The following is a 14,835-nucleotide window of genomic DNA, read 5'->3' on the forward strand; positions in this document are numbered from 1 at the left end:
TCAATTGACTTGCACACGTTTTTTCTGCTGTTTTGTTTTTACGTCTTGTTTTTAATAATGAATGGAAACAAACTTGATTTCCTATTTAAAAAACCAAAAAACAACAGCCCAACTGACATTAAAGCGCCATCTAAGCGATTATACGATGTTTTGGGGCCATAAATTCGAGTCGTAATCTGTAATCATTACGGAGAGCGCGAAATTAAATATTTGCCGCCCCGACTTGATATCGTTAGCCCCACGAGATTGCCAATAAACTGCCCCTCGCCCGACCAAGTTGTATGGAAATAAACGCGTACATTCATACACGATATTTTTGGGGCCACTTGTAATTTAAAAGTAGGTACGCCCTTATAACAAGGCAAAACAAGAAACATCTGTAATACTGCGATTTAACTATTACGACCGCGATTAAGATCTTATTATAATAATAATAATATGATCGTTCAGATGAAAATCGTGCCTCGATTAATAGAGTTAATTAAGTTTTTTTTTATGAAATAAGGGTGCAAACGAGCAAACGAGTCACCTGATGGAAAGCAACTTCCGTCCCCCATGGACACTCGCAGCATCAGAAGAGCTGCAGGTGCGTTGCCGACCTTTTAAGAGGGAATAGGGTAATAGGGGAGGGTAGGGTAGGGATGGGAATGAAAGGGAAGGAAATAGGGTAGGGGATTGGGCCTCCGGTAAACTCACTCACTCGGCGAAACACAGCGCAAGCGCTGTTTGGGATCCACAGAAAACCAGGGATTGCGGTGCCTATACACCGTGATCACAACCTGAGTGGAAACCTTTTCGACAATCTTTTCGCATCGCACAGTTACATCAGGGTACCTGGTCCATCTTTAATTATAAGTCTTTTATGTTGTTATTATTTTTTTGTCTTTTTTTTCTTTTTTTAGTTCCCTGTTTTTTTTTTGTTTTTTTTTGTAAGTACCTTGTATCTGTGTAACATGTGTATTTAAGTGTAGTGTGATGTGAATGTTTGTTGAATAAATGTTTATTATTATTATTATTGTTTCACGCCGGTTTTCTGTGAGAACGTGGTATTTCTCCGGTCGAGCCGGCCCATTCGTGTCGAAGCATGGCTCTATGAAAATATATGACACGTATGATATTTTATTTAGTGGTATTTTTAAGAAATGTCAATGTTTGTTAGCCAATCAGACATTTCATGAGAATGAGAATACCCATTTAAGGTGTGGAAACAAACTGGATCGAACAAAGAACGAAGCTTCATTAATGTTGCTTAAAAATACTAAAATTAGGGTGCTCATAAAACAAATTTACTACGTTCCAACTTCCAACAAAATATATCACAATGGTTATTTTGATATAATATACTGGATAATAAACGATATAATTTCATACAAGCCACACTCGCCGCAACAACAAATTGAAACTACTGCGACGCGGTTTATCATTTAATGCTATTTTGGTTAATTTTATGTTATTGACAACCCTGAAATGATATTGTATGAAATTTTAGTAAATACGTTGCAACTTGCAGGGTTTCGATTTGAAAACGAGTATATTTTTTAAACATTTTCTCACATGAAAGACTCCAAAGACTATAAGTCCTAGTAGGTGACGAGAGTAAGAGAAGATAATTATTACAAGTCTCTAGAAATTGAATCTACCACACCGCACCGCATTTCACACTAAAATTGTAAAGTTATTATTATTAAATTACTAACGTCTTTTAAAAAGACTAGCTTAACCATAGTCGCTCTTAGGCATTTGTACGTGTTAGCCCTCAAAAAAATTTAGTATTAAGTTATGATCAAGACTGAATAAATAATTCATAACTCATAAGTCAATGCCTAATTTCTGGTATTAGCACACAAATGCTCATTGCGTTCTAATAGTATTTTCTCATCCTTTGTAGTATAAACTATAAAGAACTAAAAAAAGGATATTGGCGGAAATCCCCTGAAGACAATGTAATTTAAAAAACCCTCTAACCTGCTATGCAGTACCCTGAGACTCCTCGTGCTCATACAGTTGACGCTCCAGTCGGTGTTGCCGTGGTCATTGCATATGGTGATGGAGAAGCGGCCGTAGTTGGCCCGGATGAGGTGGATGACGGAGCCCTCCGCGCAGCCGATCTTGAGGGTCTTCCCTTCGCACGCGTACGCCGTCTCGTACCGGGGCTCTGGAACGATAAGTCGTGTCGTTAGATGTGAGTTAGAATGAAAAGGCGGAGTCACAATTGATAATTCGGTCGCTTTATGTCAAACCCACCCGACAGATCACAGCTAACATTGCTCTGCAGATCAAGTATAATATTCCTATAAGCACACAATATTTTCGGTCTTAAACAAACACGCAAAAACTGTCGACTCAACGTTTCAAAATCAATTTCTGCATGTCTGCTAAGAGGGGGTTAATTATAGAGGGAGACATAGAATACGAAAGGAATAATATTTTATTTGGATCGTAATCCAGTACCTATCAAGATATTTATCGAGTCTGGAGTTGTATAACACGTAAATTACAAAAAACAACGCGATTTGTATTTAATATACAGGTGTAACAAAAGTGGTTATACTTTAGGAAAACTGTATTGGAGGGACACGCTCCTCCAATACTGTGAAAGTTTGATCAACTGCTGAAAGATTTTTTTTTATGATTTCACTGAACTCTCTGCCGAATACCAGCCTATCATCACTATGTTTTGTTACAGCTTACAGAACCGTCACGATAAAATATATCAATAATAAGTAACTTTCGCCGAAGTTTGAGACCAATATTCTAAAACAACTAAATAATTACGGTCATTTGAGAAACATACTTATATATAGATATTTTATTTCCAAACCCACGTATTGTTTTGGTGGCCAGCGAGTTTATTTTTAGTCCTTTGTATCGATTTATATATTTTTAGAAAGCTATGTTATCAAAAATATAATTTAGAATTTCAAAATGTTTGAAGTGGTGTGGGATTATGACTCCGTTAATAAAACTTTCTTACATCTTAAATTTTAAAGATCGTAATCAAAATCTCTATAGGCTATTCTGAAGAAGAAAAACCACTCTTCGACACTGGTCTAAAGTTATCACTATCTTAAAATATAATGGTGCTTTTTTATTCGAACTTAGATGCATTCTTTTTTTTTTATTTCATTGGCTACCAAATATCACACGCGTCCTGATTGGCCAAAACTATAAAAACGTGATGTTTACGGACATGACAAAACTATTCTGATACAAATTTTAAATCTCAAACATTATGTAGGTACTTTGATTCAGTAAGGATGAGACGGGTACTTTAAAATGTTTTAGAACCCCCAACTTTTAGAATCTCGGAAGGTTTATATTGAAAAATGAAGTGTAAGATTTATTGCAAGGGTGTTGTGCATATCGTAATAAATCTGCCAAATTAATGGCAGCCGACACATCGTTTAAGGTTCTCGCTACGTCATACAGCAAAATGAGGGTAGGAGAAAAAACATGGGAAGTAACAGGAGTTATCGATTTTATAATCTGGAGATTGTTTTCGTGTAGTAAGTATAGAGTATAGACGAAGTTGGCGCTTGATGAAGTTGGTAATAACTTGACTGCGCCGTCAAAACACGCGCATGCATATACAGTGTATTAGTGTAAACCATAAAGTTAATATACCTAGCGGAATAGAGAAACAAGGGCCTGAGCAAGAGAGATGTCACCATCGGTAACACTGCGTGGTAAAAAGAGACGTGTGATACATGACAGCAGCACTCTTTTTCTGACGTCCAGTCGGCACGTGCCGCACGTAGACAATTTATCTCATAGAAATCATGTTCGATCATGCTTGTGTAAGAGTATACGTACACATATTTTTACACACAGATGAAACCAATTTCGGTTTCGTTTGACAGCTCGAGATTGTTGCTCTATTCCGCTAAGTATATTAACTTTATGGTGTAAACATCGTTATCCTTGAAACCATCAAATGAGCCTGTCAAAATGAACAACTTTTTCTATGAGAACAATGCTGGGAACTCAAAAAAATCCGTCTTCATACCCATACAAATTGGCAATTGCCGATCCGGACATCCGTAATCCGTATGGGTATGAAGACGGCATTTTATTTGAGTTCCCAGCATTGTTCTCATAGAAAAAGTTGTTCATTTTGACGGGCTCATTTGATGGTTTCAAGGATAACGGTGTTTACACTAGCACACTGTATATTATTCATGTTTTGTCAATTGTCAAGAATATTTTATGAGTGAAATACAATTACATCTGCAGTCGTTGCGGAAATCTGGTGGTTTCGCATCCATGCCGCGATAACAAAATGTCATTTCCCAAAATATCCTTGTAGTTATAGATCTATACGTAAAATAATGACCTTATAAGTATAAACTAGAAATTACTGCAAAAAATTGAAATACAATTACTGTGACGTAACCAAAACTTTACTATTATCTGTATTCTCTGCTACTGATACATTATCAAAACTTTATTCACAACTGTTTTGTATTAAAAATATCTATTGTCATTTGTCCCAAGTCCCAACCAAACCAAAAACAACCAACCAATATCCACATTGATCTATAACTATATTCGATCAATATTATCTCCCCAAAACTGGATGGTTGCGACTTGCGATGTAAACACCGCCCAATACAAGTTGCTCACTGAAGTTGTGTTCGGTAAACTTCGATTTGAAGTCGATCCGTTATTTGTAATTGAGATAGATTTGGATGGAAAATTCTGGAACTGTGCGCAGTGCCAATAGTGCTATATAGCATATCTTCACTGTATATGTACCTACTTATATTGTATACTACAAAGCTAATAAGTAATTTAAGAAAGAGGAAAAGTTTGTTTACATCTTGCATTGAATAGACTGAAATGGAATTGACTATGGACAATACGGTATAGATAATTTTCTGTTGGTAAAAATGTACGGTTCTCGCACATTTCAGGTGGAATTTAGTGGTAAAAAAGTTGCTTTTCATATTGGATTTCAGTTTTTCTACTGTCCGAGACCCAATCAGAGTGGAAATATTTAATATTATCTCCGCATACGAAAAACTATATTCACACAAGATAATCATCCTACAACTCGTTAAGTTATTCTTGCGTCCATTGCATCTTTCGAGTTACATTTTCATCTTTAGCCGAAATCGTAATATTTCAAGTATAGGTGACTAGAAATTGGCAATATCTGAGGCCGGAAACCTCTCGTGAGGGGAGAAAAGGCACCCGTCATGCAGCGTCCGGCCAACATAAATCATCCCCCCATTAATGGGGACCCTAAAGGTTTGAATGCATTAAACGCAATATTAATATATATACAGTAGAATAAGCTGTATCCTTCAAATCAAACCCTATTCATACTAATAAATAATAAGGAATATAAATGCGTGTTTTTGTGTGATTTTGCAAAAAATTATATGGAAATACTTCAAGTCCCGGGAAAGGACGTAGGATACTTTTTAGCCCGGAAAAATGTACGGTTCCCGCGCAGTGAATGAATTTTGACGCAACAGAGTTGCGGGCGTCAGCCGTCAGTCGTCACCTAGTAATTATATATAGAAGAGAGCTGTGCCCTTATTGAAATCAAACTCAGCCTAAACAGACTAGTTTTACGCGCTAAAGAAGTGATTGAAGCATTTTTTTGTTATTTCAATTTAATTGAAGTCACTCTTATGTGTGTGTGTGTGTACATTGATTCAAGCAGTCTAGTAAAAATAAATTAAAATGGTCTACACTCTACTGTACATATTGTTACGTGCTAGGGTTCGAGGATTTGGAGAGAAAGACCTGGTGACTCTCTTGAAGACTTTATTAACACTGCACTAAACACTAGGTCACAACACTTAGCACTAAGTCCGAACACAAATCACTGGGTCCAATCACTAAGCACTATCACTGTCCTAGGTCGTAGCCAAGTCGCAGGTTTCACTAGTTCACTCACTATTGATCACTTGTTGTCACTCGGAAATCGCTCAGATTGAACTGACTTGCCGGACCTGCCTGCGGCTCTTTTTATATGGCGAGACGAATTCCAGAAATTTCCCGATTCACGTAAACAAGTAAACAACCGTGGGAAATTTCTAGGCGGCTCGGGCATGTACCACAATAAAACTGCCGTCCTTGCGATAAGTGCAGTAAGTTGAATTTAATTTAGACCTTATGGACTCAGTCATAAGGTCTAAATTCAAACACGCTAACAAATAAAGGGTAAACACGTAAACAAACATTGGACCTTTTTAGAAGGTTCGAGTATGTACTTGCGCACCACGTGTCCGTATACCATGTACCGTAACACTACTCCCCTCTTAGAGATGCTCGTCCCGAGCATCATTGTTACTGCCATGGTAACGCGCCAGACGGTTCCTACGACTACTCCTGGTCTGTGGTCCCTTTACAGCAGCGCAAGTAATACATCTGTGGCACCAATCCTGCACATCATCTCTCCAATGCAACCAGAAGAATCGTTCTCGCACTTTCCTTAGCATCCTCTTGACGCCTAGATGACTCCCTGATACGCCCTCATGTATCTCGCGGAGAACATCTGGTACTCTTGCCCTTGGGACAATTATCTGAAAATAGAACTCTCTGCCGTTAGCCTTCTGCCATTTCCGGTAGAGTAGTCCGTCCTGAAGTATCAGACTGTCCCATTGCTCCCAGTACGCCTTAGTGACAGCGCCAGTGGGTGCAACCTCACTCCAGATTGGTTTTATGTCACCCCGTTTCTTCCATGTGATGATGTGCCGAAGGTCGTCATCTTTTTCTTGAGCCTTTCTCATAGCTTCATTCTCCATGTGCCCCAAATTACTTGTTCTCTTTGTTCCGCTCCGTGCCTGGGAGGTAACAGTTACCGGGGCTTTCTCCGCGTCATCCAGTACTCGCCCCTTAGTTCTGGATTCTATTCGTTCCCCGTAATTCCGGGTAGGGGACGAAACCGCTTGCTTCTTCAATTCCTCCATTTGTTCCTCGATCCTTTTTATCCTTGCCATCTGGGTCTTCTTCTGCGGACAGTTTAGCTGAAGATGGCCCCTCTCACCACACTTATAGCACATGGCTTCAAATCTTTTCCTCGTAGAAGCCTTAACTTCCTTGACTTCTTCAGAGACCTTGTAGATCTTATGGGTCTGCCGTATGTCATGGCGCACAGCCTCGACTTCCAAAGCATGTGCTAATGCTTCCTTTAACGAGGTATGGTGACCAAGTCTTACTGCAGCCCTGACCTCCAAGTCTTTGATTCCGTCGACAAATCCTTGAACAATATTTGTGTCGACCATCTTGGTGTCGGCTCCTGGATATGCTTTCCTGACGAGTTTTTCAATTTCCAACGCCCATTGTTGAAGTCCTTCTCCTGAACGTTGGACTCTGTCACGCAGTTGGGCACGGAACACGTGCTCCAGGTGTCGCTCCCCGTATCTGGATTCCAGTGCCTCCATCAGGTCTTGGAAACCATTTCCCGTATGTGGCAGTGCCTCCAGAACCGACACAGCTTGCCCTCTGAGTGCAACAGTGAGAGCGGTCAAGCATTGCTCCTCCGTCCATCCGTTTGCGGTAGCAACAGTCTGAAATTGCCGACGATAAGCGTTCCAAGAAGTAGTGCCGTCGTACGGTGGCACCTTTACTCTTGGTCCTTGCGCCACACCAGTGACTCCACTAGACACCGCAACTCCCGTAGTTTCTAGGCGCACTACTCTCTTCTGTAGTTCTGTGAATCCGGTTTTCAAATTTTCCACAACCGTCTCTAACCCAGTAACTCGTTCTTTCATTACGTCGACATCTTTACGAAGCTTAGTCACCGTGTCACTGACATCCTTTATGGCCAGAAGCGCTTTCTCTTGGAGGTCCTTTTGTTGCTCTTGAGACTCCTGCAAAGCGCCGAGCTTGCGGTCTTGTGACTCTTGCAAAGCGTGAATTTCAGCTCTTTGAGAATCTTGTAAAGCGCTGAGCTTGCGGTCTTGTGACTCTTGCAAAGCGCCGAGCTTGCGGTCTTGTGACTCTTGTAAAGCGCCGAACTTGCGGTCTTGTGATTCTTGCAGAGCCTGAATTAACTCAATTAGGCTTTGTAATTGGGGAGCCACTTGAGGGGCCGCAGAAGCTACGGTCGATGCATGGTGGCTGGAGCCAGTAGGCAGAGGTTGAGCAGACGGACCTCGGTGGGCGGAGCTAGTGGGCGTGGCCTGAGTGGGCGTGGCCTGGTGGGCGGAGCCAGTGGGCGTGGTCATGCCCAAAGTGGGCGGAGCCTGAGGGGCGTGGCCAGTGGGCGTGTCCCGGTGGGCGGAGCCAGTGGGCGTGGCCATGCCCAAAGTGGGCGGAGCCTGAGGGACGTGGCCAGTGGGCGTGTCCCGGTGGGCGGAGCCAGCGGGCGTGGCTTCAGCCAAAGTGGGCGGAGCCTGGTGGGCGTGGCCAGTGGGCGGAGCCATGTGGGCGGGGCCAGTGGGTGGGGCCTGTCCCTCAGTGGGCGGAGCTTGGTCCCCAGTGGGTGTGGCCTCCGCAACTCCTCTCTCGGAGTCAATGGCAGCAGCTCGCTGCGCCCTTGTCCTGACACTCCCCTTGAAGTCCTCTCTCGGAGTCAATGGCATCTCCAAATCGCACTTCTGACACCAGTTGTTACGTGCTAGGGTTCGAGGATTTGGAGAGAAAGACCTGGTGACTCTCTTGAAGACTTTATTAACACTGCACTAAACACTAGGTCACAACACTTAGCACTAAGTCCGAACACAAATCACTGGGTCCAATCACTAAGCACTATCACTGTCCTAGGTCGTAGCCAAGTCGCAGGTTTCACTAGTTCACTCACTATTGATCACTTGTTGTCACTCGGAAATCGCTCAGATTGAACTGACTTGCCGGACCTGCCTGCGGCTCTTTTTATATGGCGAGACGAATTCCAGAAATTTCCCGATTCACGTAAACAAGTAAACAACCGTGGGAAATTTCTAGGCGGCTCGGGCATGTACCACAATAAAACTGCCGTCCTTGCGATAAGTGCAGTAAGTTGAATTTAATTTAGACCTTATGGACTCAGTCATAAGGTCTAAATTCAAACACGCTAACAAATAAAGGGTAAACACGTAAACAAACATTGGACCTTTTTAGAAGGTTCGAGTATGTACTTGCGCACCACGTGTCCGTATACCATGTACCGTAACAATATTTTTTATTGTGCAATCCAGTAAGCTTATGCATTAATATCAAAAACATGGCAACAGGTATATAATCGGTAAAAGATCTAGGAATTCTTGTTAACAATATTATAATTATGATTATTTTGTTTGATAATGTATAATTAATAGGTTATTTGAACCCTAATGTGGCAATCGTTATATCAAGTTTTACAAGGATTCCGTACATATTTCTGCAATAATACAGTTTTTACATTAACACTTTATTGTTTCTACATCACATATGTTATCTAATCCTAAATAATTATCCTTATTTTGGAATAGGACTTAGTTAAAGGCACAGCTATTTTGAGAATTTCAAAAATATTAAACTAAGGATTTAATTACTAGACATCCTTCTTGGACAGCTTAAAAAACAGCAAAGAATAAGTATTTTTCCAGCTGGCCTTTCGGTCTTGGCCGCCATAGAGAGGATATCTATCCGAAGTCACAGATTGACAAAAGAATATTATGTCAGTTTGGTGAACTCGTGTTTTTACCTTTTCGCATTTCTACTGTGTCCATGCTAAGCTTTCTTGTTTAAATTATTCTTATCATACAAGACCTGTGCTCAATTATTAATAATTTACAATATTATAACACTGAACCCTAAAACCAACAGTGCCCAAATCGCCTCTCCTAATTATTTCTAAAAAAAAGTCGGCGGCACGCGACCGCTAATATTGTTTTAATTACACTTTTACAATTGCCTTTCGTTTCAGTTAAAATTAAATGTCAAATAAATCAACATCATGAGCCCGCTGACGTGTGTTGTTATAGTTGTTGTGACCCTTAAATACCCTAATTTTTAACCCCTAAATAAAAATAATAATAAGAGCCTGTTTTACCACTTCCTGATAAGTGCCGGATAGGCTATCCACCAATTAACTTGACAGAATATAGAGTATGGAGAATCTGTCAAATAAGCTGTGGATGCTCTAGCCTCGATCCGGCACTTTATCAGGAAGTGGGTTAGATTTTGAGCTGCTAGTGTTCAAAATATAGTGCAAAAATGTTAAGGGCCTGTTTCACTACTTCCTGATAAGGCTATCCACCAATTAACTTGACAGATCAAGTATGGAGAATCTGGCAAAAAAGTTGTGAATAGCCTATTAGGCACTTTATCAGAAAGTGATGAAACAGGCCCTAAGTATATAAGGTTTTTACCTTATATTCTTAGGGCCTGTTTCTTGTTCTTGTTCTTTCTGGAAAACCTAGTCCTACCTAGGTGATATTATGAATCATTTTTCAAAATTGTATATTTTTCTTTTATAAAATAAGGGGGCAAATGAGCAAACGGGTCACCTGATGGAAAGCAACTTCCGTCGCCCATGGACACTCGCAACATCAGAAGAGCTGTAGGTGCGTTGACAGCCTTTTAAGAGGGAATAGGGTAGGGGAGGGTAGGGAAGGAATATCGTAGGGGATTGGGCCTCCGGTAATCTCATTCACTCGACGAAAACCGCGCAAGCGATTTTTAAAATCAGTTCGGTAGGTGCAGAGATAAATAAATAAATAAATAAAAAATAAATAAATAAATAAACCCCTACAAAGTTTCGACCTTACCATTATGATACTAGTAAATAGTAATATTATAATGTTTTTATCTAATACATGATTCTTTTTCAAAGCATCGTTAATAATAATAATAATTATTATTATTATTAAAGCATCGTTAAAACGTTTACTTTTAATTAATATTTCCGTAACATACGATAAGTACCAGGTATTAAATAATTATTATTTATTACAAGTGTTATTAGCGGGAGCCCACCGCCTACTGCACTTAAATACGCTCCTGATTACATCTTTACATTGTTGAATAAGATATAGTGAAGTGTTACATGTTATCGACATCATTAAGAGTTTATCGATAAATGAAATACTTTACCTTCAGTAGGTACTATATATGCCAAAATCCGCTATCGTGCCATCGTCTTTAACCGAAGTTATGATATTTTCCTACTAATATCATACCAAAAGAGTGACTGTCCGTCTCGTCATGGTTAAGAATTAAACCATAGGAAATATACAGTGTGTATCAAAAATAATTTATAATACTTTAGGAGTTTCCCCACACAAAAGTGAATAAAAATTTTGGTCTTTCAGCGTTCTTTCACACCCTAAAGTATAATCACTTATTTTTGTTACACCCTGTGTATCTACCTACCTAGTGTACCTATATATATACAGATGACGGTTTACTAGGAACCACATAATACCAGGCACTGTGGTGTACATCACGGGATACGCCTGAGTGGTGTCCTTTTTGGCAGTAGACATGACAATGCACTACTTGTACCGTTCTTCATGATATTATTATGCTATTATTTTTGTAATTATTTTTCTTTTATTTTTCTCTATGTATTCTCTATGTATTTGTGTTTTGTCTTATGGTAGTGTAATGTGATGTCTTATGTTAAATAAACGTTATTATTATTATTATTATTACTATAGAGAATAGAGATACATATTATGTAGTCTCACACTTTTAAAATTATTATTTTTTAATAGGCTTGTAATTTCAAAATAAAAAATTTGATACAACTTAATAATCTATAATATTTTATATTATATAAAAATAAGACGGGTTTTCTTTCCTGACGCTATAACTCTAGAACGCACGAAGTACGAACCGATTCCCACGGTTTTGCATTCGTTGGAAATGTCTCTAGAAAAAAAATTAAGAAAAAACTTCAAGAGAAAAGCAGGAAAACAGGGAAAATCATTTTATGGCAAAACAACGTTTGCCGGGACAGCTAGTATTGAATAAAATTATAATATAAACTAACAAGAAACCAAAAATAAATGAAAATAATGAATGCAACTACAGCTAAATTTTTGAAATAATGTGCTTGGTTTAGTAATTAAAATACTGTTCCTGTGTCGTCATCAACAAATTTTGTTCTCAAATAATACATTGATAAATGAATAGCTTATATCTTAAGTTTTTAAAACACAGGAATATATGTCACGTTTTGTCAACACGAATACGACAATTATATTCCGTTCACATTTATTTTACCTGGATTTCTATGAATATGATCCTTATGTCCTTCACATAAACGTCCTATATAGGTAAACGGTCTGTAGTATAATTACGATCGGAGAGACACAAATAATTATAACTTCGCTTGACGCGTTGAATTTTTAAAAAGGACATTAGAACAAAAATATACGCGTAAGAGTCGAGGATTTATTATCATAATTATCATACAATTACATTATATTGTTTTATTTTATATTTTTAAAGGATCTGTAGCCCTAGCACGGCCATCAGTAGAAATGCGAAAGTATAGACAAACTGTGGACAAAAACTACGGCAGTATTAAATACTCTAGCGAAAACCACTAAGGCCCGATTCGACCAAACTTGAAGTTACACGAGTATAACTATCATGAGAATAATTTTACTCCTTTAATTTACTCTAGGGTATTATCGTTTGCATTTTACCAAGTTACTCAAAGAGTATGAAATAAAATGTCAATTATAGTTCACAATGACACCGACCGTGACAGTTGACACCCTGTTGTGCAACTATTCTCAGTTTAATATATACTCCACCAAAATAGCCCGTGTAAATATTTACTCCCGTGTAATTACCTTATTCTTGGATTAGAAGTTGGAAAAACGCAAAACCAGCTTACTCTTAGATTAGGAGACAGTTATACTCGAGTAAAATTTTACTCCAGTTTGGTCGAATCCGCCCTTAGCCACAAAGGTGTACAACAGGGTGTAAAATAGCTAATTCCTATGTAAATGGATTAGGTCAAAAAACTTTTAATTAAATCGACAAAATCCCAACCCTAGAGCACGCGAAAGTGCAGTTTGTCGATACACAAGATAATGCGAACTATTTTTAACCATCGAAAATACCTTGGCCAATCCACCCCTTGGGGTGGTTATAAAAATGATTTATAGTAGTGTCCAGGGGGTGGCTAAAACAATTTACAAGATACGAGAGGGGTATGGTAATTACTTTCCAGTGTCCAATCCAATATACGCGGAGCTAAACGCTCGCTGCGAAGATTTTTCAAATTGGATATCATTTTTAATCCGTTCCGAGTTTACCCCTGAGATACTTTTTATGGCTTATTTTCTACACTCCTAGTTTGTTAAGTGGGAATCTAAATTCAAATGTCGAATGTGAAAAATATTCTAAAACTGTATAGTGTACCCCGATTCCAATACGTTAATGTGATTAACACAGCTTCGAACTTCGGTACGGTTTGGCACATCCTCGGATGATAAATTCAAAATGAAATATCGAAAAAATATTCTACTGGTCAAAACTACAAAAATCAGTCATTTGGCGTTGGTATGAAGCATGAGAAATTTTTTGATAATAGATATGATCCGAACTGGACCGAAAAAGAATTTAAAAGTAACTCAAACTTTCTCAATTAGAAAACCATTCATCCCGAAAACCATTAAGCAACACAATCGACGATAAAAAAGAGATTATAAAAGCGTCGTTAAACACGAATAAATAAATCATTACATTTTGTAGCGGGTTTCAAAGAAACCTTGCCCCAACATATCGCTTATTAATCCGCCGAGACCATTTTGCACGTGAAATTGTAATTACGCTTCAAATAACTTTTCAAACGCGACTACCCTCGACCGCGGAGCGTTCAATGGACTTTATTGTATTGTAAGAAACGGCATAATCGCTCGAAGTGCGAATCTATAATAAGCCCCTATCATAGTACCTCGTTAGCGAATACATGCGAATGTCATTCGATATCTAGCTTCGAGCCGTCGCACAATAATACCGGTTACCACCCCCAGATAGGGCGCAATTTCGCGCGGGTCGAGTTAAAAAGCATGCAACAACGATCCCACTGAATTTAATTTTGTGTGGCCATTAATCGGTGTCAGGAGTGGCCTCCTAGGATTTGGGAGTTTTATTTCGAAAGTAATGGGTAGCATCATCTGTGGTTCTGGATGTTTCTTATTTATATAATGCCGGTGAAAGGATACCAGATGCTGGGCGTTAACGTGACTTTATAAATGAGGTAGCATTTGAGATAATTGTTTTGTCTTCTCCCTCTACTCGTTTTGATCGCGATAATAAATGGAGATGAGTGGCATTAAGCTTGCCTTCTATTTCTTACTTTTTCAGTCTTGTCAGCTAGATCTATCTAGATATTTAATGCATTGCGCGAACCTTTATTTATTTGTGTTTGTGTATTGTTACAAGTATTTCTAGGGTCTTTACCTTGCTACTAGATTACAACGAGATTGTTACAATGATTGCATTGCTGCATTGTAACTGTAATTTACATTGTAAATTCAATTATCGAACAAAGGGGAGCTTCTGGAAATAATAAAGATTTTTGAAGGAATGCTTTAGAAAACGGAGTAAGGATTATGCAGAGTAGAACTGATGTAAATAAAAACTTAGTTCAAATACATAAATATAAAGTAATCCAACTATCGTAAACCAAACCTTCAGAAATAACTCCCGACTCCAACTTCAAAACATTTGCAATATCGCGAAAACGAATAAATCATTTCTGATTTTTGAAACGCCGAAGGACTATAAATTACGAGGCTATCCCAGGTAAAGTGGTGGATTGAAAAAGCGTTTTTATAGTTTGCCTTATAGGTTCCCGCAGGATCCATATCACTTTGTGTCACTAAAATATTTCCTTCGCAATTCTCAGACAGGTTGGCTTTCGCCGGCGAGTCCACACATTGTGACGTTTCG

General features: G+C 38.8%; 1 protein-coding gene across 4 annotated transcripts in view; it reads right to left on the reverse strand.

Moving 5' to 3' along the window:
* LOC121736403 (latrophilin Cirl) overlaps window positions 1-14,835 on the reverse strand; it is a 343,009-nt gene that overhangs the window by 16,784 nt on the left and 311,390 nt on the right. For all 4 annotated transcript variants that reach the window (XM_042127572.1, XM_042127571.1, XM_042127574.1 and 1 more), the window contains exon 3: window positions 1,966-2,155. In XM_042127572.1, the coding sequence (XP_041983506.1) occupies window positions 1,966-2,155 (190 nt within the window). The remainder of the gene's footprint in view (window positions 1-1,965; window positions 2,156-14,835) is intronic.

This window comes from Aricia agestis, chromosome 19 (genome assembly GCF_905147365.1).
Source record: "Aricia agestis chromosome 19, ilAriAges1.1, whole genome shotgun sequence".
Classification (NCBI taxonomy): domain Eukaryota; kingdom Metazoa; phylum Arthropoda; class Insecta; order Lepidoptera; family Lycaenidae; genus Aricia; species Aricia agestis.